This window comes from Osmerus eperlanus, chromosome 3 (genome assembly GCF_963692335.1).
Source record: "Osmerus eperlanus chromosome 3, fOsmEpe2.1, whole genome shotgun sequence".
Lineage (NCBI taxonomy): Eukaryota > Metazoa > Chordata > Actinopteri > Osmeriformes > Osmeridae > Osmerus > Osmerus eperlanus.
The window spans coordinates 11,464,469-11,487,272 of record NC_085020.1 but is presented as its reverse complement, the minus strand read 5'-3'; the positions used below and the strand labels follow the sequence as shown (position 1 = coordinate 11,487,272).

The 22,804-nt window shown below is 45.7% G+C and overlaps 2 protein-coding genes across 2 annotated transcripts in view; both read right to left on the bottom strand.

Moving 5' to 3' along the window:
* Nucleotides 1-12,701, bottom strand: part of gtdc1 (glycosyltransferase-like domain containing 1) — a 29,962-nt gene extending 17,261 nt beyond the window's left edge. The window contains exons 1-4 of the mRNA XM_062457251.1: nt 12,643-12,701; nt 8,693-8,883; nt 6,589-6,756; nt 5,673-5,846 (exon numbers count right to left, since the gene is read on the bottom strand). Coding sequence (XP_062313235.1) covers nt 5,673-5,846; nt 6,589-6,756; nt 8,693-8,871 — 521 coding nt within the window. The 5' untranslated portion in view covers nt 8,872-8,883; nt 12,643-12,701. The remainder of the gene's footprint in view (nt 1-5,672; nt 5,847-6,588; nt 6,757-8,692; nt 8,884-12,642) is intronic.
* A 1,283-nt stretch (nt 12,702-13,984) lies between these two features.
* Nucleotides 13,985-22,804, bottom strand: part of zeb2a (zinc finger E-box binding homeobox 2a) — a 47,101-nt gene continuing 38,281 nt past the window's right edge. The window contains exons 4-8 of the mRNA XM_062456243.1: nt 22,712-22,716; nt 20,970-21,078; nt 18,655-20,621; nt 18,168-18,270; nt 13,985-16,123 (exon numbers count right to left, since the gene is read on the bottom strand). Coding sequence (XP_062312227.1) covers nt 15,525-16,123; nt 18,168-18,270; nt 18,655-20,621; nt 20,970-21,078; nt 22,712-22,716 — 2,783 coding nt within the window. The 3' untranslated portion in view covers nt 13,985-15,524. The remainder of the gene's footprint in view (nt 16,124-18,167; nt 18,271-18,654; nt 20,622-20,969; nt 21,079-22,711; nt 22,717-22,804) is intronic.

The following is a 22,804-nucleotide window of genomic DNA, read 5'->3' as shown; positions in this document are numbered from 1 at the left end:
GAGATTGGTACTGTACCGTCGACAAAGACTAGAACACCAGCTTGTGTCAAACTTCATAAACACTCAATCACGTTACTTGTTTGTATTCTCACTTCCATGTTAGAGCTTGCATGACTGGTCAGAGTTAACAGGCTTCGTCACAGCCAGTAATGCTACGTCTCCATTTAATCCAAGGGATCACTGTGGCAGTCAAACATTTTATTCATTTTCTTGCCGAGAATGACGATGCAACACAAAATGTAGCTGCGCCGGATGAGAAGACAAATAAAAACGTAAAGCAGATTTCTCTTTCTGCTCCCTCAGTGTGTGTAAAAACCCCAGCAGCACTGGGATTAGTGTAGCACTGTTTTGAAAACACTCGTTTTTCTTGATTATGTCATGGCTGAACAGATGCCAGTGTGTGTTAGCTCAAGTTTGGTATTAAGGACAAATCACCAATGGATGGTTTGATCCTTAATTCGTTCCTATTGATCACGGTTACTCTCCTCAACTTCAAAGCGCCATATGGACTCAATTGTGGTTGTTCTTGGCACCCGAGTCTGAGTCCATCCCAGGCACTACTGCACCTCTAGTTTCAATCGTCGTCAGCCTTTCTAGCCAGTCCTACGTCGCACAGTTTGCACACGCTCAGATGCATGTGTCATGAACTAGGAGCAGAAGACCAGACCCTGACACAGAGACAGGCTGTGATTGGAGGAAAGAGGTGTTAAGTAATCATGTAGAAAAAGGTGGCAGACAGCTGTTCTTATCATGATGAGCCTGGATGAAGCCCTGATGAAGGACACCACCCCCCCCATCCTTAACCCTCAGCTATCTTAATATCTCTCTGCTCTTTATCTTCTTTCTCCTCCTGTCCTCCTCTACTACCCCCTCCACCCCTCCTCCACTCCTACCCCCTCCTCACCTCCTCTTCTCCTACCCCCTCCACCCCTCCTCCTCTCCTACCCCCTCCTCACCTCCTCCTCTCCTACCCCCTCCTCACCTCCTCCTCTCCTACCCCCTCCACACCTCCTCCTCTCCTACCCCCTCCTCACCTCCTCCTCTCCTACCCCCTCCACACCTCCTCCTCTTCAACCCCCTCCACACCTCCTCCTCTTCTACCCCCTCCTCACCTCCTCCTCTCCTACCCCCTCCAAACCTCCTCCTCTCTTACCCCCTCCTCACCTCCTCCTCTTCAACCCCCTCCACACCTCCTCCTCTACATCCCCCTCTACGCCACCCCCTGAGACTGTCAGAGTATCAGGTCATCTTATCCCCTTTCTATCCCTCTTCCTGCTCATCTTCCTCCTCATCTCAGGGGGACTTTGGGTGGAAGTGACATTAATTAAAGAGACTGGGACAATGACTATCAGCTTGTGTGAAGTTGAGAGGCTTGGGATGCTGAGCCCCCAACACACACACGCACACACACTCACACACGCAGGACTGGCTAGGTCACAGCTTTGAGAAGTAGATGCGTCCGTTGCCTCGTCCCACTTTAGCGGTGTGGCTGCAGAGATTAGAGATTTTAGACGGCGTGCACGCCAGATCTGCAATCACCGACTCAAGATCGATTTGCTTCTAGATCGTAAATGCGGGTTAACAGGAGGATAAATATCAGGGATCCTTTTGCAGTTTAAATCCAGTCCGTGCGCTGAGATCTGAAGTCAACCACAGGATCTCGACTGTAATCAAGGCCAAAATTCACCCTACTCAGGATAAAACAGCAATGAATGTATATTTTTTCTGGCCAGGTCTTTCTGGTATAGCTTTGATAAAGAAATAAAAATGAATACAAATGTGGTTAAATGCAAAATGTTAATCTGACATGTCCTAAATGACTTATGCTCATTGTACTTAGCATATGGAACCTTTAAATAAACCATATTAAATAGTGATACTCAAGAAATCAAAAATGATACAGTACATCTGTGTAATACCTGTCTCTCTTTGTTTCTCCCCCCTTTCACTTTCTCTCCCTCTCTCCTCTGTCGGATAGACATAGACATAGCTTTGTGTTACAAATTCCTTTTGCTCCATCGCGTTAATGTTTCCAATTAGTTCACACAGTCCCACGGCAAAACAGACTCACTAAGGCACGTGGCAAGCAACGCCTTCTGATGTCCATAATCTGGAGAACCTTCTAGAGCCTCAGGGCTGCTTCTTCCTGCTAGGTTCACTTTGTGGGGTGGCTGATACAACAATCTCTTTAGACACAAATGCAAAACCAATTCAAACCAGGTCAGCTCTTGTTCTCAACAGATCTATTCACCCAAAGCACGGGAAATGGCCCAGTGTTCAGCCTCTAGTGAACATGAAGAGACCTACATAGGCCACACAAAAAACTAATGTTATCCCTCAAAATGAAATCGAATGATCTCAAATATCTTATTTTACCACTCTAGTTCAGCATCTTCAGTTGGTTGCAAGAAGACGTCCACTTGCATTTAGGCTTGCAAGAGCAGCCCAAGGATAAAGTCTCAAACAGCAGAGTCTCACACAGGATATCCTGCCATCTGCTCCCAGAAGAGTCATTCCAGGGGCCAATCAAACGAGACCTGAGCAGAGCAGTCTGAAGACTTCACAAGGAGCCACATCAATGGCTTTTAAACTCAGCCAAAGAGGGAACCTTTTACCAATCAACTTAAAAGTAGCTTCAGTTATCTGCAGCCAGTTAAAGAGCTTAATGAAAAACGGCCATCAATGCGGAGGTCCAAGTATGTGCAACTCTTTCAAGTTGGGCTGCAAACCTGCATTCATATCTCTCTCCAAGGAAGAAAGCAACCGTGAAGAGAGGGGGGGGGGATTCTCTTAGAAACTGATGGCAACAATGGAGACGTTTGTCTGTTGAACAACCGCTACAGGATCAAAGCTACCCCCTTTCTACAGGCCACATCTAAAATTCTCGCAAAACAATTGAACAAAACACTAATCAAGGCATAATCGAATGAACCCCTGCTCCCAACACCTGACTGTGCTGGCCTCAGCTAGGGAACAACCCCACAAGGCCTGACAAGCTCCACAAAGACATGAAGAGAGAGAATAGAGGTAGAAACAGCTGTGGGGGGCCAAGCTGTCCAAGACGACACCTGCTGATCACGTGGTGGTCCGTGTTGATCTGATTAGCACCCTGGGCGCGCCCCACCCAGACGCGCCGCACCAGCCCGCTGACGACATTCGAAACAAAGTCAGCATCCCGCCGCTCCGCCATGATAAATGTGGAGGCTTTGTCCACCACCGCAGGTTTCTGCCGGCTCAGGTCAATCACTATTAAATTACAAAAGTCCTCCCATCAAAAGGCAGATTGATAGATGAGTCCTGCAAACACACCAACCACAAAGAGCCTTCTTCTCTGCTTTAAGGAACCCACCAGAGTTCCTCCACACACACAAAAAAGGTTGCAGGTTTTTTTTCTGGGCGGGGGGGGGGACTCGCAACGCCACAAAACTCCCCCGGTCAATTTGAAAGACTGACCAGGAATATTTTAAAAAGAGAGAGAAACACAGAGAAAGAAAGAAATGCATTGAGGACTAGAGAATGGAGAGGAAGAGAAAGAAGGGGGAGGAAGAGAAAGATGGCGAAGAGAGAGAGGGGGGAAGGCAGAGAGAGGGAGAAAAGAGAGCGGGAGACATCAAAACACCTATGCAGAAAAATAATCTGGTATTTCTCCCTCATTTGTTTCTCTGAGCGTTTTATATTTCCAGAGAGCTGGACTAACCGTGTTTGGGATGAGACCACAGGCATGTTGAGGGATCGTCGGCCATGCATATAATCACTTACTTACACTCTGTGAGCTTGCTTTGGATCAGGCAAATGACCGTCTGAAAATGAGCTGAGAACCCTCTGGGCGAGAGGCCTGCGTCAGCCTCGCCCGCTCACTTTCTCTGGGTCTTAGCCAAGCGGATGCACAGGAAAACATGCAGGGGTCCACATAAACACACACACACTCTTGTGCAAACATGCATTCATGCACGATTGCACCCCCCCCCCCCCCACCCACACACACACACACACACACACACAGAATTAAAGGATAATTAAACAAACACACATTTCTTTCTCAAATACACTTAAGTAAAATATTTGAATCCCTCTCTTTATTCTACAAATATAGGCATGCATCCAGATTGTTATCTGTATCATTTATATGATACCATGTATCATGTTCATGATATGTTATTCTCAAGCCCTCACTGTGTGGTGCTGAACATGTATGACTCATGTCACCAAACACACAAGTTTGACTAGGGAGGCCATAAAGTAAAGATTTGACACCATTACTGGAGGCAGGGTCACACAACTCAACTCCCTCTCTCTCACACACACACACACACACACACACTCGTAATACATACACGTGCGTGCACACACCTACACACGCGCATACAATCATAACGCACATTCATACACAGTATCGCAAGCCGCACACATACGTTTCCTGGCCAGGGATCTCCTCAGGGGGACTGGGTCTTAATAATTAGCTATAATGTGCCTCAAGAGTGTGCTCAGAACAGTGTGTGCACTTGGGTGAGTGACAGGGCTCCTTTCATCTCCCCGCTGTGTTCAGTCACCCCTGAGAATGGCAGGGCTTGAAAGAAAGCAGCAAAAATTGCTCAAAAACTGCATCATATGTTTATGAATTTCAATTCAATAAATGCCATGCGCCCCCATGAAAGTACAGCCATTATGGTTTTCCTTAAAATGCGATATCATAAAACCCAGCAGCTGTGTCGTCTGGGAGGCAGATCTGAACCGACTTTCACACTTTTTATTTGGAAGATATTCCCACCTGAGAGGCCAACAACACTAATCTGTTTCAATCTGAGCATGCTTGCTCTGTTGACATTCATAGATTTATTCTAAACTGTGTTGTTGCTTTCATGTGAAGAGGTGGCTGCTGTTAATTTGAGCTCTAATCCAAACCAGAGCCTCTCTGTAGAATCGCTGGTTTGGCCCGTTTCACTGAGCATTGTTTTGGAACGCAGCAATAAAAAAGCACAACCCCTCTTCAATGACCCGGGACTGCATCTTATAAAGAAGGACATGGAACCAATCGATTCAGCATGAATAGGTTCTGACTGGCTTGTTCTGTTCTGAGGTACACAACTTCTAGTGAGCAATACAAACTCCCAGAAGTATCAAGTGAAGCAAATATAGACTTAAAACTGACTAATGTAGTTTCACCTCTGTGTTTCATCTCATGAACCTGGTAGAGATGATGGGTCAAACTGCTAAAAGTCAATCTTGTTGAAATAAAATCAAAAAGCACTTTTTTGATGACCACAAAGTTGTCCCTTTTAAACTGTACAGGATAGAAAAAGCAATGAAAGTGTTTGACAGATCAAGCACTTAAAATTAGCTTTCAGGATGAACATGAACCAGATTAATCTTGTCACTTCAGACAATCTCCCACCAACACACACGCACACCCACCCAAACACACAAACACTCCCAGATTGCTAAACAAATCAGTGTTCCAGTACGGCCTATGTAAGAGAGTGATAGGCCCCAACGACAGGATATTAAACCTCTGTCACTTCTAATCTGGGTTTCTTACACAACTCTGCCATTAACCATGCTCCTGAAGCTGGATTAACAGGCTGGCCCTCCTCCCTCCTCTGCGCCTGCTGTAATCAGCAGCCCGGTCCATCCCTGGAAGGCAAACGACTGGAGCCAAGGATGAGTCCACTGACCTGGTGACGTCCGGGAGTTGGAGAGGGAAGTAGAGGACCCGACACTTTGGTCGTATGAGCGAGGCTAGATCTCTGGGCCTGTGGTCGGGAATCCTCCTCATGAAGGATGAGATGGAGGACAGGAAGGACTCCATGTTGAAAGAGGAGTTGAACGCCACCACATCTGCCACCAAGCTGGGTGAGAGGAGGAGGAGGAGGAGGAGGAAGGAAACGGGAGGACCGTCAGAGATAGCACATTCTCTCTGCTCTCTCCGCCATGCATGAAAAGTGAAACAGCAGCAACTATCGTTTCTTCATCCCTTGATCTCCAGGACTCCTAAATGAAGCCCCATTCTCTTTCATTAGAAGAAAAAGGCCTGCGCATTATAATTCAAATTAGCAAAGCAATCTGGCTTCAATCCAATCAAAGCTCTCCTAATGATCCATTCTCTTTGAGTAGCGTATTATTTAATGCTGCCATATTTGACTGGGTTAATGATGTTAAAGTAGATGGAGTGGGCATGGCTCAGCAGAGTTATTGACGTGTTGCCCTATGCAGATCAACAACAATCAGTTTTCTTTCGAGTGCCTCTCTTTACCGTTTAGCCTTCTGATTAATGGCGAGGCTGTCTCTCGACAAAACTGACTTCAATTAACCAGAGAGCATCATGTTGGGTCGCGGTAATTAACCAATCATGTGCGCCCTGACATGCTCATTAAGACAAACTATTACAGTTGAGTAGTACGCGTCTTTTATTCCCCGATGCAACAAACAGAGTAATTGTGCGTCTTCTTAATTGTTATTGCTTGTCATTGTTTACTCGTGCTCTGTGCTGAAGCTTCGCTCATGTTCCGATTGTGCTGCTCAACGTTGTCCGTCCCGCTAACATAACACTGGACCCAGTGGATCCAGACTGCTGTGGAAGGCAGCGTTTACCATGACAGGACCTGGTTGTAGCCATACTGGAAGTCTCTCTCCTGGGTCTTGCGGACGGGGTAGACCAGCTGGTTCTCGTGGAAGTAGAGAACCTTTTTGAGGCGAGCCAGGTCGGGCCTCAAGGCCACCAGCTCAGCCAGGTTGAGGACGGAGGAGGTGAACAGCACCCTGGGAAAGCAGAGCGGAGGGGTGGAGGGTTAGCGGTGAGTTTCAACCCGCTAATAATACCTTCATACCTCACCAGCATGCACCCAGAGGAGTGACATAACTCCCCATTTAGCAGGGCCATACTTAAATATGGCTGCCAATGCCAACCGTTAAGTGTTTATTTTCCTCGTCCATCTAAGGGGTACATGTGACAGGGAAGTCCCATGTCACCCAATCTCTGAGTTATCTGGAGACCAAGGCAGGTAAAATAAGGAACATCATTCACGGGATATTCTCTCTGTGTCTATACGGTATCACCACCATCTCTCTGTTCTGTATCGCCATCATCTCTCTGTGTCTATACTGTATCACCACCATCTATCTCTACTGTAGCCTCTAGCCAACCTTGCGTGCTGGAGAAACAAGTCTTTGAAGCGCTGCATCTCCCTAAGTGACCCTGTCCCTCTATTCCTCCACTTCGTCTTGGCTCATCCCTTCACCAGTCAGCCAGTCCCCTCCTCTCCTCCTCTCTCTTCCTCCCTTTCAGTTTCTTACCCACGAGCGAGTCTCTTTGATGTGGCGAGTCCACGAGCCATCACTGAGCAGGCGTCCCCCCCCCCCCCCCCTTCCCCTCCAGACCTGGGATTAGCCCAGTTTCCTGGCCCTGTTCAGACCTTCCATCAAACCTAAGAAGAGGCCTAAGACTGCGTGTAACAGAAATCACCCTCACCCCCTAAACTCCTTGCTAATGCGAGCCTCTGACTCAAACCAGATGAGACTTCTCTATTTTTACCTTTTTTTCCAGCCAAGACCAGTCCAGAGGGACTTCCTGTGTAGTTAGGAATTAAACGGCGGGACCTGCAGCGCTTGTTATACGCAGTGCAAGCTGAATCACACAGGCTTTACCTCCGTACGTGAATATCTGAGGAACTTAGATCCTCTGTATGTCCATATCTGACCTCATACTGCGCAGGGAGGATTGCTGATTTTAAAACATCCACATCCGAGATGTTTACGGAAACCACTCAAATAAATAAAGATAAAAGTGGAATGGGGAGCTATAGGACAGTGTCACGTGTTAAAGAATAGAGATGTCTTACTGAAACAGTTCAACCGGTTTATCCCTCATCATCTGACACTGAAATCAATACTGCAATCCCTTATACGGCAATACACGAGGCTCCAGCCTCCAGCGCTGGCGTGTGTCCCTACTTACTGTATCTACCTTAGCACTAGCAGTTTCAATGCGGTACCTGTCTTCTGTTTGACCTTTAGAATCAGGAGTTGAGCTCTACTGTATGAGTCAGCTCTCTGCTCACTCTGCCTCCACACTGCCTCTCAGCTCCCTGCTTCTCAGCTCCCTCCTCTGCGTCCACACTGCCTCTCAGCTCCCTGCTCTACCTCCACACTGCCTCTCAGATTCCACCTCTGCCTCCACACTGCCTCTCAGCTCCCTCCTCTGCCTCCACACTGCCTCTCATGCTGGCACCGCCGCGCGGCCGCCTTTCAAATGCCGAGAGGGATCAAAAGCAGACAAGTAGGTGGGTTGACACGGAAACCTGATATCTAGCAGCAAGTGTGTGTGTGTGTGTGTCTGTGTGTGTGTGTTACATATGTGGGTGGGCAGCCACACCAGTGGGCTGATTTACTATCTAAATTCTAGAAATGTAGTATCTTGTATCTACATGCTTTCTAAAAGGTCTAGTTGGTGTATCAAGGCCTAACTGTCAGATTACTAGCTTTTACTGTATCCTTAATATATCTGGTAGTCTCTTTAATGAGTCTCTCTGCTAGCCTGTCTTCCAGTCTCTCTGCAAGTCTCTCTCTGCCAGCCTCTCCCAATCAAAAACTTGGTGAACACCGTGCTGACATTCATTGATTCTCTCATTTTACATTTGATTGATTGAGTAGACGCGTATCAGATGGCTTTGATCCTGGCCCGCTTGGTTGACAATACCTGTATGAGGGGCTGGGAGGGATGGCCTCCATGAAGAACAAGGCTGCCGTGCGGGCCCTCCAGTGCCACTTCTTAGCAGGCAGAGTGTAGGCCACGCATCCTTCCAGCCCCCCCCGGAGCAGGTCACACAGCTGCCTGTGGGAGCCTCCGTAGAAGGCCTCCACCAGCAGCACACTCATGGAGGCGGCTCTCTGAGGAGACAGAATGGAGGGATGAAGAAGGGTGGAGAGAAATCCCAGGGAAGATTGGGAGAGATGGGTGAGGTTGTTGTTTGGAGGGATGGCTGGGGTGTCTTTGGTTGGGAAGGGAAGGAAGACATGTTGGACTCGCCGTCTTATGTGGGAGAAAAGAAAAGCTGACAACACACACAAGCATTATTCCAGTTGCTATCTGAAACATCTATGCTAGATGCACATAAAGCCATTTTCAACTGTCATAATTTTCATTATAAGGCCTATATGGGAGGTAAACAAATTTTACATGTTGTCATGACAAACTAACCCCGATAAGCAGGGTTACCAGAATAAAGCCTGAGTGCTCCAGCAGCTGCTGAGGCTAATGCTAATCATCACAGGCCTCACAACGTCTTCGGTTGCAAGGCTATGTCTTTTCCAGTGAATGCCCTCTTCTCCATATATTTTCCAGTTTACTTAGACAGTACATGTTGTCCTCAATCTCGTTCTTCCATTTGGCAGCCCACAATGGGTTTAATGCATTCGCATCGCTCTCCAATCGCCCACAGACTTTCCTACCAGTCAATATCTTGGTCCCCATTTCGCTTTTAAATGCAAGTCATATCTTAAGGAGAAAATGAGCTGTGCAATATTTTACAACGTGGCAAAAAAGTTGCAGAGGAAGAAATAAGCGTAGCGGATGGACCCAGGCAGAGCTGGGGAGGGGAATGCTTTTAAAGCCGGCCGGAAGTCTAGGCCAATGGAAATAGAGAATCCTAATGGATGTCCAAATGAGACCCATTGTACCAAGACAGCAGACCATAATACCAAATGGACTATTAAATAATATTCCATTATATTCATTCATTTCAATGCAATACCGATGAGGCTTAGATAGCATCAAATCTGTGTTCAGCTTCTCTATATGTGCTCCAGCCTGCCAGCATGGCAAAATTATTCTGCAGTCCAACTATTTTTAAAGCTATGAATGAAAAGCAAACAAAGGAACATAAATTCAACTTCGACATGACAGAATAATAACGCCTCTTTCGGAATGGCACACATTACAAAACAAGTTTTCAACCCTACAGTATCCTTGGGGGTTTCCAAACTCACCGCCGAGTCTCTACTGGTCCCTCTGTGATGAGCAAGTTCACCTCACCTATAGGCACCTTTCACCCCCGCAACTTCAAACTTTGGAAGGGTGTCGATACCTTTCCACCTCTGATGACTGAGATGAAGTAAAGGGTTAATGTCATCTTCATCACCCCACACACTAGCGTGTCAGGGAATCCCCTCGATACCACACCACTCAGGAATTCAGAGCAGCGCAACGACACCCTGTATGCTGACGAGTCATTTCACAACCCGACTGGAGACCCAGAGATGGGCTTAGTCATTAAACCATAGAGCCAGCTCAGTATGGAAACTGAAAACGCAATTACACAAGTGAATATTAGAATTGTGTTGTGGGATGTGGTGTTTCTAAGCCTTGATGTGTGTGGCATTTCCCTAGTCATTTGAAAAGGAACACCTATAAGCCCTAACATTTAGGCCATCTCGTAGAGTATGAAACTACAGTATGGAGCTACAGTAGTGTGATTATCCTTGCAGATGAACACTATGGCGTCGAGTATCCCTCCGATGTCACCACCATCCACCACACACACACCACGCACACACACACGCAGGCTAACACATAAACATTTCTTACACAGGAATAAAACGTAGTGCCTCTAATGTCACCACCATCCACCACACACACACACACACACACACACAGGCTAACACAAACATTTCTTACACACACACACCATCTCCCTGAGGTGCAAAGGGATTTCATGCAGAACAGCAGGATTTACGTAGACCTAGATAACACAGAGGGGAGCAGCCAGCGATTCTGTACTTGAATGCATAAAGACGTCACAGTGAGAACTGATCGTGACCATTAAAGTCATCACCGGGAGCAGTCTCCCCTCAGCGCCCCCGGCTATGGCAGGCTCGGGCCTGGATAGGGCTGCAGTGACCGGCGATCAACACTGATGGCTGGAGCGTGCATGCCAGATTCCAACACCTCCCTGTAGATCCCTGCAGCCATTCTGGGGTTGTGCTTCTGAGTGTGTGAGTGTTTGTGTGTGTGTCTATGTGTTTATGGGTTGGTGTGTGAGTGCATGTGCGTGTGTAGGTTTGTGTGCTGGGGGGTGTCATCATCTTCAACTGGGCCTGACAGTGATGAGGCTAACGCTGATATGTTCTCTTGGAGGCTTATTTCTCTCTGAACATGAGATCAGATGAAACTCCCCCTCTAACTCTGAAGCTACTGACAAAATGGCAGATTGAGGCTGAGGCAAAGCAAAGTTCAGCCAGTGTCCAGTGCTGTAAGGAAGGTAACCCCTTAGTGCAGATGTGGACCAATTGTAAAACAGATCTTGAATACACTATGATCAAAATACAATATGATCAAGCATGTCAACACTTTAGATAAACAGACATTTGATTTTGAAGGGTTTGTAAGGAATTAAACGTTTTCATATTTGCTGTTTTACAACAAGGTTATGGATGATATTGTATGTTATCCCTACTGGTGTAATATCCACAGATATATGTTGCCTGAAACCCAATTGCTGTAACTCATAACCACCGTGATTAAATGAGAATCAGAGCTATGCTGGCAAAACAGTGGGTAATATTGTGTCCTAAAAACCTTTTAATTCACTGTTCTCATATCGAGCCTTTCAGTTTGACAATGCAAGTTTAAGCAGCTTCGCACATCGGGAAAGGAACGTGTAATGCTATTCATAACTCCTTTGATCTCATATTAGAATAGGGGAGGAGGCTCACATTTTCCACGGATTAAGGTTTCAAAGCGGTAAAATGAGTGAGAAGTGACTTTCCTTCTTTTAATTGAGGGAGTCGTGCCCTTGTACTTCACAAGCGCTGGCTTTATGTGAAAGCTAATCATTTAAGGATCCACTGACTGAGGCTCCAGCTGTAATTACAGACACATGGACATGTGCTAATCTCTCCATGCTTGGATGGGGAGAAGGCTCTGGTGCGTACAATAGCCTAGGAAATGAAAAAGATTTCACATTCAACATGGAAATTCTGATTTTATATGGTACTTGAGAGAAGAAAGCCGTGATGCACCATATCCGTTACCTGAGGCCTATTTTAACGTAGCATAAAACTTTTAAACATTTAATAAATGTACCTAGCGTTGTGGATTCAACACTGGAAAAATACAGCAAATTTACCCAATCATGTATTGCTGTTGCAGTGTTGTGAATGTATGGGTGGCATTCTAGAGTGTTTCATCTGAGTGAAGCAGGCAGTGAAGCTCATTTCGTAACCACTGTCGCTTCTGAGCAGAGCAGTGTCAGAGATGTGATTTGCTGAGGCACTGGGCTACATCGTCTGGCTGCTCAACGAGTAGGTGGACCTTTGTCTTGTCTGCCACCATCCCTGACAGAACACCGGCATAATCTAAGATATCATCACGTACATACTTTAAGGTCTTGTTGCCCGAAATTAATCATCAGTGGCCACGACAATGAATGACTGACGCATGGACCCATCGGTAATAGCTTTATCACAGATTGCAATATGTTTCTCAGTGATGACTAGTTTAGGCAGTAAGAACATGTGTCCGAAATTTATTTTTGCTTTTAACTGGACCAGTGTGAAAATAAGCGGCCACTACAAAGCAAAGTGTGTTAAAGAAAAACATGTGAGTAACACTCCGGCATGCTCATGGATCTCTAAATAAACAAGACTTACCTCTTCCTGAATTATGCGTGTAGAAAAGCCGGACGCACTACGTTTTATTCCTGCGTAATTACGTCATTTAGTACGCCCCTTTAGTGGCGCTCAAGATGCGAGAGAAGTCTTTAGCCCGTGGTGTGAATGTCAGATGGACATCACACATTCTCATCATTCACCCACAATTTCCCCCCGAAGGAAATACTTTTTTCTCTTTTATAGTTATAGTACTCTCTGCCGATAGTTCTTCCAAGTTTGAGGGAAATCTATATTGAGAATGCACATTCAATTAATTCTAAACATTCTGTGATTTTAACGTCTTCCAAACATTACATAGTAAATCATGACTTGATACCACAAAAATATTACTTTTGTATTGTTCATAATTTGTGATTTAATTATCAACTTTAATTATCTATTATTTTTATGCAAGTGTGTGTGTGCGTGCGTGTGTGTGTGTGTGTGTGTGTGTGTGTGTGTGTTGCGTGTGTGTGTATGTGTTTGTTAGCTAACTGTGTCAGAATTACATTGTGAACTTTTCACCTGTTTCTATTTGCATTCTCTTATGAGAGTTAAAATTGTAAGGTTTAAGATAATGTAATTCTTCCGACGTCATGACCAGTTAGACTGTATGCTGCTAGAGAAAATTTTAACTGAAGCTAAAGTTTCGTAACTTCAAAGAGGCCAAGAAATGTGGAGTATAAAATAGAATGGACATCAGAGTTCAGCAGGACCAGTCATAAGTGTGAAGACAGAAATAAATTACTTCTTAATATGAGATTGTAGTTTTTTTTTAAACATTTTCTTGCTGTGGTGAAGAAGTAATAAAAGGTTCAATTAGTTCATGTTAATTAGGAACTTTCAAATTAATGGGAAAATGTGTGTGGACAAAAAGTCTATAATACATCAGATAAGGATTCCCAGTAAATCTACAGTACACATATTTGAAGATACTTTTTCTTTATTACTGGAATGGATTCTAATTATACTATGAAAAATACATCAATATACCAAGACTAAGGGGAAAGTGTTTAGCAAATGTATAACTTTGTAACTGTAATCATCCTGCGTCTTCTATTGTTTGTAGTGATCTTAGTTATGCCTGTAGATAAATAATCAAACTGATGAATATGTCGATGATAAATTATCTGCCAGCTGTATAAGTGGTTCTCATGTGGCTGACAACTTCTATCTGCAACCTCAACAAGCCTGAGGGATAGCATTCATAAAATGGTGTACGCCAATGATGTCTTGACTGAAATTGTACAAAATTAAGAATGTGTTATTCTGCAGTTGTGCATGACAAATCTTCTTGGTGTAGTATATCTGAATCGTCAATGACACACAGGTACACACACACTACAAGAAGAATAACACAGCTTTATTAAAATTTAATTTTGGCTACATTTATTCGAGCATGGTCATTTCCAAGAGAAATTAAAAATTCAATAATACTTCAGACATTTCAGGAATTTCATAATCATCAGTCCCTCTTCATCACTTCAAATGGATGAATAAAGCGGATTTTGACTCTCAAAAAATACAGTGTTTTCACAATATTGTATCAAAAGTTCCCCAAATTTAGAATTTCCAGTAGTTGTAAGGAAATAAAAACTAAAAAGAAATTTAAATTGAACAATTAACGTTTCCAAATACCATAGATGCTCTCTATTCATAATTTGTTCCAATAGGTGAATGACAGAATCCTTTTTACTAAAATATATCTATTTGTTGAGGAACTATAATACTGTACACTACAGTATGAAATAAATAAAATTAGGAAATATAAAATGAGTCACATAAATAAAATGGTAATCTTAAAATAAAAACAAAATGAAATTTATGTTGGAAAAATCAACAAAAAACTAAAAATGTAATACTGACAAAAGATCATGAATAATACAGAAAATTGCACAAACATATGTAAACGAACAAACTGCCGTCTATCTATGCTAATACTGACATAGGTACTTCAAAAAACAAGGTGAAATATTCATTTAATACTGAAGCCAGAGCAAAGATAACACAGGTCAACTCTGATGTACACTGTACAGGGATGGCACTTGCAGAAACGCACAGGTGAAAAGGTTTGCATATAAGGCTTTCTCTTGAGAAAATAAAACACACAAAGACTCTCATATGGAGTAGCCTGTCATATTTCACTGTTCTCCCCTCTCATTCTCTCACTCTCCTGTCCGTTTAAGACTCACAACATATCAAAAATCACACAGGTTTAAAGTTCCTTCACATAAAGAAAATTGTGAGGCCCAAAATTGTGTGGTTAGTTTGCCTTGCAAAAGAGGATAAAACCAAGGACATCACAGTAAGTGGTAGACAAAACACAACACTGACAGGACTGCTACCGAGTCTTCAAGCACGGTATAAATATCCATAGGCTTTTTTTCTTTCATTTTTTTTCAAACGTATTTTTGTAGTGATTAAAGGGGCGGAGTGCAATTTCCTGGTTTGGGGTATAAACACAATGTAACACAGGGGTTAAGAACATTATAGCACCACACAGCTTTTAGGCCTTAATTCTGTACATTGACAACAGCTTCATTTTCTTTTTAATTATAATGATAATCATTATTACTTCATTTTTTTAGTTTTTTTTTTGCATAATGTGGATTTTTAAACAATCCCACCCAGTTTGTCTTTACAACTCTGATGTTGGCAGTCACCATATGCATGAGTTCCATCTTTAGTTACAATCTTCAGAAGCTCGAGGTGAGCACTCCTATGACTGAGCCTCCCCTTCTCTTTCTGAAACAGAGCAGGTTTCATGTTTGCTGGAAGAATGGAAAAAAGGAAATGAAACAAACCAACATGACAAATATTTGCTGAAAGCTTTTTTTCTTTTTTCTTTTTTTTTCCTTCTTCTTTTTTACTGCAGCACTGAATCAGTCTGCTTCCTCCTGGTCCGACTTGGCGTCTGTTTTCCCTTCTCTTGAACTGTCATCCATCGAATGAGCCACGTCCTTGCCCTCCTCGCCATCCCTCATCAAGTCCATCTGCGTTCCCAGGCTCCTGCTGTCGCCCTCGTCCTCCTCCTCCTCCTCTCCCTCCCTGAAACTTTCCTCCCGTCTGTCTGTCACCTCCTCGTACGCCTCATCCACTTCCCTCTCTCGTCCTCTCATTCCTCCCTCCGATCCGTCTCTCAGGATGGTGCCTCCACCCTCCTCCGCCTGGTCCTCGGGGTCGGAGTATCCCAGGGGCCCCAGGCCCTGCAGGTAGGCCCTCCTCATCAGCAGCTCTGTGGGCTCCAGGGGCCCCTTGTCCCTGGCCTCCCTCTCTGCAGCCTCCCTCTCCTCCGCCTCTCTCTTGCAGTAGGAGTAGCGGTGGTTCATGTGCTGGGAGTAGGAGCCAGAGTGGGAGAAACGCTTCCCACACTTGTCACACTGGTAGGGCTTCTCTCCGGAGTGTAGGCGTGAGTGCTCGATGAGATGGTGTTTGTGTTTGAAGGCTTTCTTACAGATCTGGCACTGGTGCGGGCGCTTGCCTGCAGAGACACAGGAAACAGGGGAGAGGACGTGTTACTATGGTGACCAGGGGTCCTCTTCACTAGAAACACTGCACACACACACACAGGGGATGTTAAACAGTTTCAAGGGAAAGGACAAAGACATGCAGAGTTAGGGTGGATTGTATCTGCTCTACATTGGATGTACCAATCATGTTAAGTGCATACAAAGTGCAGAGAATATTTCATTATGTTTCCGAACAACTTCATGTTCTCCTAACATGTTGAAAAATGAACAACAATACACTTCTGCCATTGGTCCCAGACAACAAAACAGTAGATATGACTCTAGGTGTGATGACTTGTCACACAAATAACCACCTTCCCACAACCATGAGGAATCCAGACATCCCCAGACATCCCCAGCTCTGAGTTTGTAAAAAAAAAACAGTTTAAAGTACCGCATCAAGCCCCATGTGCAGGGGAAGATGAAATTAGAGCCCACACACTTCATCGCTTTGTGTGTTAGTCTGCAACTGCAGCAAGCTGAGCCTGAGCCCAGATCTGATGGCGGCCGCGAGGTGAGAGAGAAGCAGCTGGCTGCATCGACGGTGTGTGTTTTCATGACATCATAGGTCCAGATTAAAACTGATGAGGATTAGCCACCGTTTGCATGACGGTGTGATGGGTGTATTTGTGGGTGGAACTTCACACCCATAACACCCACCACCCCCTCTCTCTGGCCCTCACACACACACACCACCACCTCCTCATGAGGGTTACTACATCTACAACTAATTTCTACCGGAAATATCTTTCCTGCATCAGACTTCTGTTAAGCAGAGTGGACCTGTTGATGCCAGATCAATCTGCCCAATCTCACACCGCTCCAAAACGCACATCCCACGCACACATGCACAAACGCCTCCCGACCTGAGAATGCCAATACACTGACACACATGGAGGCAACCACACAGGGGAATGTGAGTACATACAAACACACACACATACACACACTGATGCGCGCGCACATACACACACACACACACACACACACAGGCAATTCCAAGCCGCAAATAGCCTTGGAATGCCTGCAACATCTTCCATAGTTGGCATAGTTGAATACTCCCCACCCTCCTTTCCCGCCCTCCCCTACACCCCGACAGCGGAGCAAAAATAGACGAGACAGCGGATTCCTTGCCGCGCATTCCTGCCCAGAGTGACGGGGGAGAACGGACGATGGGCGATGCAACCCGGTGAAAGAGGAGTCCCCAAGAGTAGAGGTCACACCTTAAGATCCTCTCTAAAAGACCCAGACCTGGGGCTCTGGTAAATACCGCCAGGTTCGGTAAGTCTAAGACCTGCCACTGAGAAGGGCTGGAATCTGTGTACAGCTATAAATACACAAACACGCTCACATAGATACATACACACACCATAATGCCCACCCACACAACACAGGACCTAACTGGAAAAATAACTTCCTTAAAGAGAGAAGATGTATTCTAAAATGGCTGCTAGTGAGGTTACTATGGACACCATGAGCAGTAAACAGGAAGTCGGAATGGAGGTAACTCTCCACTGGTCAGACTGTCTGTGCCATGACAGTGCAGGCTGTAGTTCTCCAAAGGGATTAATTTGGTATCTGTTCACAGGTCATTTTACTGACAGTCATCATGTGAACTTCAACACACACACACAAGCGCTATGAATGGAACGCAGTAACAGATGTTTATATTGACTTTACTAAATGTATCCCTTAAACATCCCTACCCCCTGTTGAAAAGAAAGGGACATGTTAAAGGCCATGGATTTGAAAACATAGAACTTAAAGAATGCAGAAAAAGATGAAAGAAATAATGTAAAAATGACAAAAAATGGAAAAAGCTATCATAAAAAAGAAAGAACGAAAAGAGCGATATTTATAAGACAGAACATGAAGGGAGGAGGGCACAGAGGCGAAGGAGGGGGTGGGGTAAAAAAGAAGTGTCCAAATGTTATATACCTGTGTGCTCATATTTGTGTCTTAGGAGGGAACTGGTCTTCTGGAATGTTTTGTCGCACAAGTCACACGCGTACATACCACTTTCTGTCTTCTTTATCTTCTTCCGGGAGAGGAGGGAGTCGCTGTCTGTCAGGTCCTCCAAGCCTGACAGATAGTCCCCTGTGCCGTCCAGTAGCTCACCCTGCAACACACCAGCAGATGTATCAATTATTTTAGTAATCCACACCTGTCACCTAAACATAGACACCTTCTGCTGGGCCTGAGCCTCAGTCTGGACATGGCTTAGACAGACGACCTGTGTGAGACCCTTTGAGCCACGAGACTCAGGGAGACATATGGGCCGCTTTTTAATACTGGATTGTGTTTTTGTTTGAAGGGGTAAGAAGGTATTTACAGTCTCAGGGGCATACGTTTAATTACATTCTTTTAACTGACAAATACAGTAACGTAAATCCAGTTAAACAAAATTATTGATTCTCTGATGTTTTAGCTGATTACTTAGCATACATTACTTGTTCGATCAATGTGGCTTAGTTCTTCACCAGTTCTACACAGAAGATCTCACCTGGAAACCTGGTTTCCTCTGGTACTTCCTCCTCTGCTGCATTTCTGCAAATGTGGCAGCCCCGTTGGCATACGTGTAAGCCATGTGGGGCAGGTAGCTCATAGGGTCCAGGTAGGACCTCAGGCCGGGGATGGAGGCCTGGGCCGGGGACATGAAGGTGGGGGGTGGGAACGCTCCATGGGGGGGCAGAGAGGTGTACATGTGACCGCCACCGAAGGGATTGATCCCGAAGATGGGGCTGGCACTCTTCTCCATCTGGTGGCCGCTGTTCCCACCCGCGTTGCTGCTTTCAGAGCCCAGGAACTCCTTCTTGATGCTGACCAGGTCCATGGGTCCAGTCCCATGCTCCCGTGTGTGGGATTCAACCCCGTTGCGTTCCACCATGAAGCCGTTGGGTTTGGACCTCTTCTCTCCCAGAGAGGCTCTCTTGCTCATGTGTTTGGGCAGGGACAGGTCCAGTGGCAGGGGCTCCCCAGGGGGCTCCTCAGAGACCAGGCTGTTTGGAGTGTAGGAACTACTCTGGGAGTTTTTCGAGGAGGTGGAGGAGAGGTTCAGGGGAGACGGAGTGCTGGTCCTTAGGTGGTCCAAGGAGTCTAGTGGTTTGTCGGTTATCTGCTTATTGACTGTAAAATGATTGGCCTTTGAGAGCCTGTGGGAGGAGTCACCGTTAGAGGAGCTGCCGTGGAAATCGCGGTCGGCATGAACCATAGGCGACCTGGTCAGGCTGTGGTTGATCTCGGCGCTGCTGCGGTCTGGAGGCGGTGAGCGCTTTCTGGAGTTGGCATTGTGGTTGTGCTGTTGGTTTTTCCACTGAGCGAACCACTCTTTGACAAACTCCTGCGGTAGCCCCACGGCGATGGAGATCTTCAGCAGCTCCTCTGAGTTGGGCTCGGTGTTCATGGCGAAGTAAGCCTTGAGCACCGACACGTGGTCCTTGAAGGGGTTGACGGGGCTGGAGGCTCCTCTCTCAGACAGCACCGAGGACAGCATGGAGGCCTGCTGCTCAGACGGATACCCACCCCTGCGTCCGGGGTTTCCACCGTCGTTGGGCTGAAGGACGGCCTTGATCTCCTCGTTCATCTTGCACAAGTAGCGCTCGTGCTGGTGCAGGGGGATGGGCCCGGGGAACGTCTCCTTGCAGAACTGGCAAGAGAAGGGCAGGAAGTGGGCCTGGCTGGGCTCGTGGGGTTGCTTCTCCTCGGCACACAGATCCATGGAGTTGTTGAGCTTCTCCTTCTTGATGTCAACCACCTGCCTTTTGGAATCGTCAATCAGGCTCCGGGCCTCATTCACCTTCTCCAGGGTGTAATCGATGATGCTCTTGGTAGGGCTGCTGTGGCCCATCACCTGGAAGCCCGTCCGGGGAGAAGAGAGGGCCCTCTTATGTTCCTCCATCTGGGCCCCCAGCTCCTTCATATAAGCCCTGAGCTTGGAGATCTCCTCCGGGTTCCCGTCCATCTTCTGCCTGCACACAGTGTTGTCCACGATCTGGAGGACCTTCTGTACCTCGCTCAGGTTGTTCCCCAGAGCGGGGTAACCTAGACGGGGCAGGTCCAGCCCCATGCCCCCCAGGTGCTGAAGGGGGCTCTGGGATGAGCTGTGGACGTCCAGTGGGCTACCCCCTCGGCCGGCTCCATTCAGGTACACCCCTGGACCCGCAAAGCCATGCGAAGACGCCATCAGTAACCGGTAGTCGTTGAAGTCTATGGGCTCTGCCTTGATGTCCATGTGACCCTGCTGGTCCTGACGTCCGTTCTCCAGCTTGTGACGCAGCTGGGCCAGGGCAGGGCTTCCTGGGGAGGAGGAGGCAGAGTTGGGGGAGGAGCCGACCTTGGCGTTGCCTCCGTTGCGTACTCGTCCAGTGATGGCGATCAGGCCGATGCACTTCTTGCTGCTTATGTGGGAGCTGTAGGAACCGGAGTGAGAGAAGCGCTTCTTGCAGTTTGAGCACTCGTACGGCTTCTCACCTGCAGTCGGAAAAAGTTATGTATTAGAAACTCATATTGCAGTTGGCTGGTTATATGAAATCTTATGAGTAACAGAAAAGCCTAAATATCTTGAGCGACAAATTTCTTTAAAAATTTCCATTCCATTTTGGGCTCCTTGAGCTATGGGTCCATCCATATGGCTGAATTAGTCAGTTATGAAACAGGTCTAGTGAGCTATTATAAAACAGAAATGAGTCATTTGCTGACAGAGGCCAAAAAGGAACATTATCAATCTAAATTCTTCATGGCATAAGCCTCAATCATGCAGAGGCATATGAAAAGGATATATTTCAAAATGAATGGCTGAAAACCAAGAGGAGTACTCACCGCTGTGAATGCGGAGATGCTCCTTCAAATGATGCTTATACTTGAAGGCTTTTCCACACTCGGTGCATTTGAACTTTCGGTTTCCAGACCCATCATTCAACAGAGGAGGCTGTGGAGGAGAAAAGGGAGTTTTTACTTCTGAGCTACTAGAAAGAGTAGGAGTCGGCTAGACACGCAGATGTAGATAAGAAGGTAGCGTCCTTGAAGAGAATATTAATTTGTTTTTATGTACAAAATATTTTGTGAAACATAGAATTTGTAAAGGCTAATCAAATCACACCCATGGTTTAGGAATGTATTGTAACTGATAAGGAAAGCCCTCATTTGAGTATTGAAAATAGTGTGGGTTGAATTCTTGGATTTTTTTCAAAGGTAACTGTTCAGTGTAGGTGCATTGTCTCTGTTTGAAATTCAAATGAGATAACAAACAAAAATAACAGCGGGTGAAATAGAGCCTCCTCACAGATGCGAGAAGTTTATGTGAAAGAGTGGGAGGTGTTCACATTAAACAGTACAATGTTTAATATAACAAATCTCATTTTTAAACCAGCCAGTGTTTTGTGTAACATTTTTTTTTCAATATATCTAAATTAAATCTACTCAATCTAAATCAGACCAATAATATCTATGATAAAAATCCATAATTGTACTTTTGGTGGGTGAGGAAATTCACCAATTTTCACAGTAGTCTATGGTTCAGACACACCAGAATGGTTTACGGTTCAGACACAGACTGGTCTACGGTTCAGACACCAGACTGGTCTAAAGTTCAGACACACCACAGAGTGGTCTATGATTCAGACACCAGAATGGTCTAAAATTCAGAAGCCACAGAGGTCTACGGTTCAGACAAACCAGAGTGGTCTACGGTTCAGAGACACCACAGAGTGGTCTATGATTCAGACACCAGACTGGTCTACGGTTCAGACACCACAGAGCCAGGCCGCCATGGTGACTGCCTGACCTCCTGTTAGTGTCTCTTTAACTATTTAACTAAGAGGAAGCACACAAATAAACAAACACTTAAAGTCATTTGAGGATTATGATCTTCCAAGTCACTAGAGGAAACGGCCATCTGCTCCTGTTTAAGGGTGATGGAGAGAAGGGGGGGTCAGGTGAGGGAGGCGGGGGGAGGAGGAGGGGGGAAGTAGGGGGAGGGGGTGGGGAGGAGGAGAGGTGATTGCTGCTTTTGTAACGGTGGGCTCAGACAAATGTGAGTTTGAATCTCACTTTTAATAATAATTAGGATATAACTAGATAATTTAACTATTAATTTGCATTTAAATAAAACACTGTTCAGGAAAGGATAGGCCCAGAATGCTAACCATAGCACTTCTAGAACAACCATATTCCTTTGTCTGGTCTTCATACTAATAATCCCCAAAATAACAACCATAAAAAAAACGGGTTAAAAAAGCTTAACTAGTCCATGAGAAACGCTCGATCCACATCTAGCACTATCTTTTATTAGCACTAATTTCTAATCAAATGTGTTCCAGTTCCAGCAACAGCTGATGTAAGAATTCAGATGGCCTGGGGAAGTCAATATGCTTCCACATCCTACGCGCGCCTCACTGTAGGCGGAGGCTGGGGGAGCAACATGCAGCTGTGAACACGCAGTGGCGGCTCTCATATCTAAAACAAGAGCTGAAAAAACGAACCGGGTTTGATGCGAGCGAACGACAGCTCAGGAAACTGGCCTAATCATTCACTCAGGAGAATACGGTTTTATTTTTACTCACAGGGGCTGCAGCGAGGAAGGTGGGAAAGAAAATTCTCAGAGACTGAGGGAAACGAGAGAGATGCCAAATGACACCGTTTTTTCCAAACCTTCT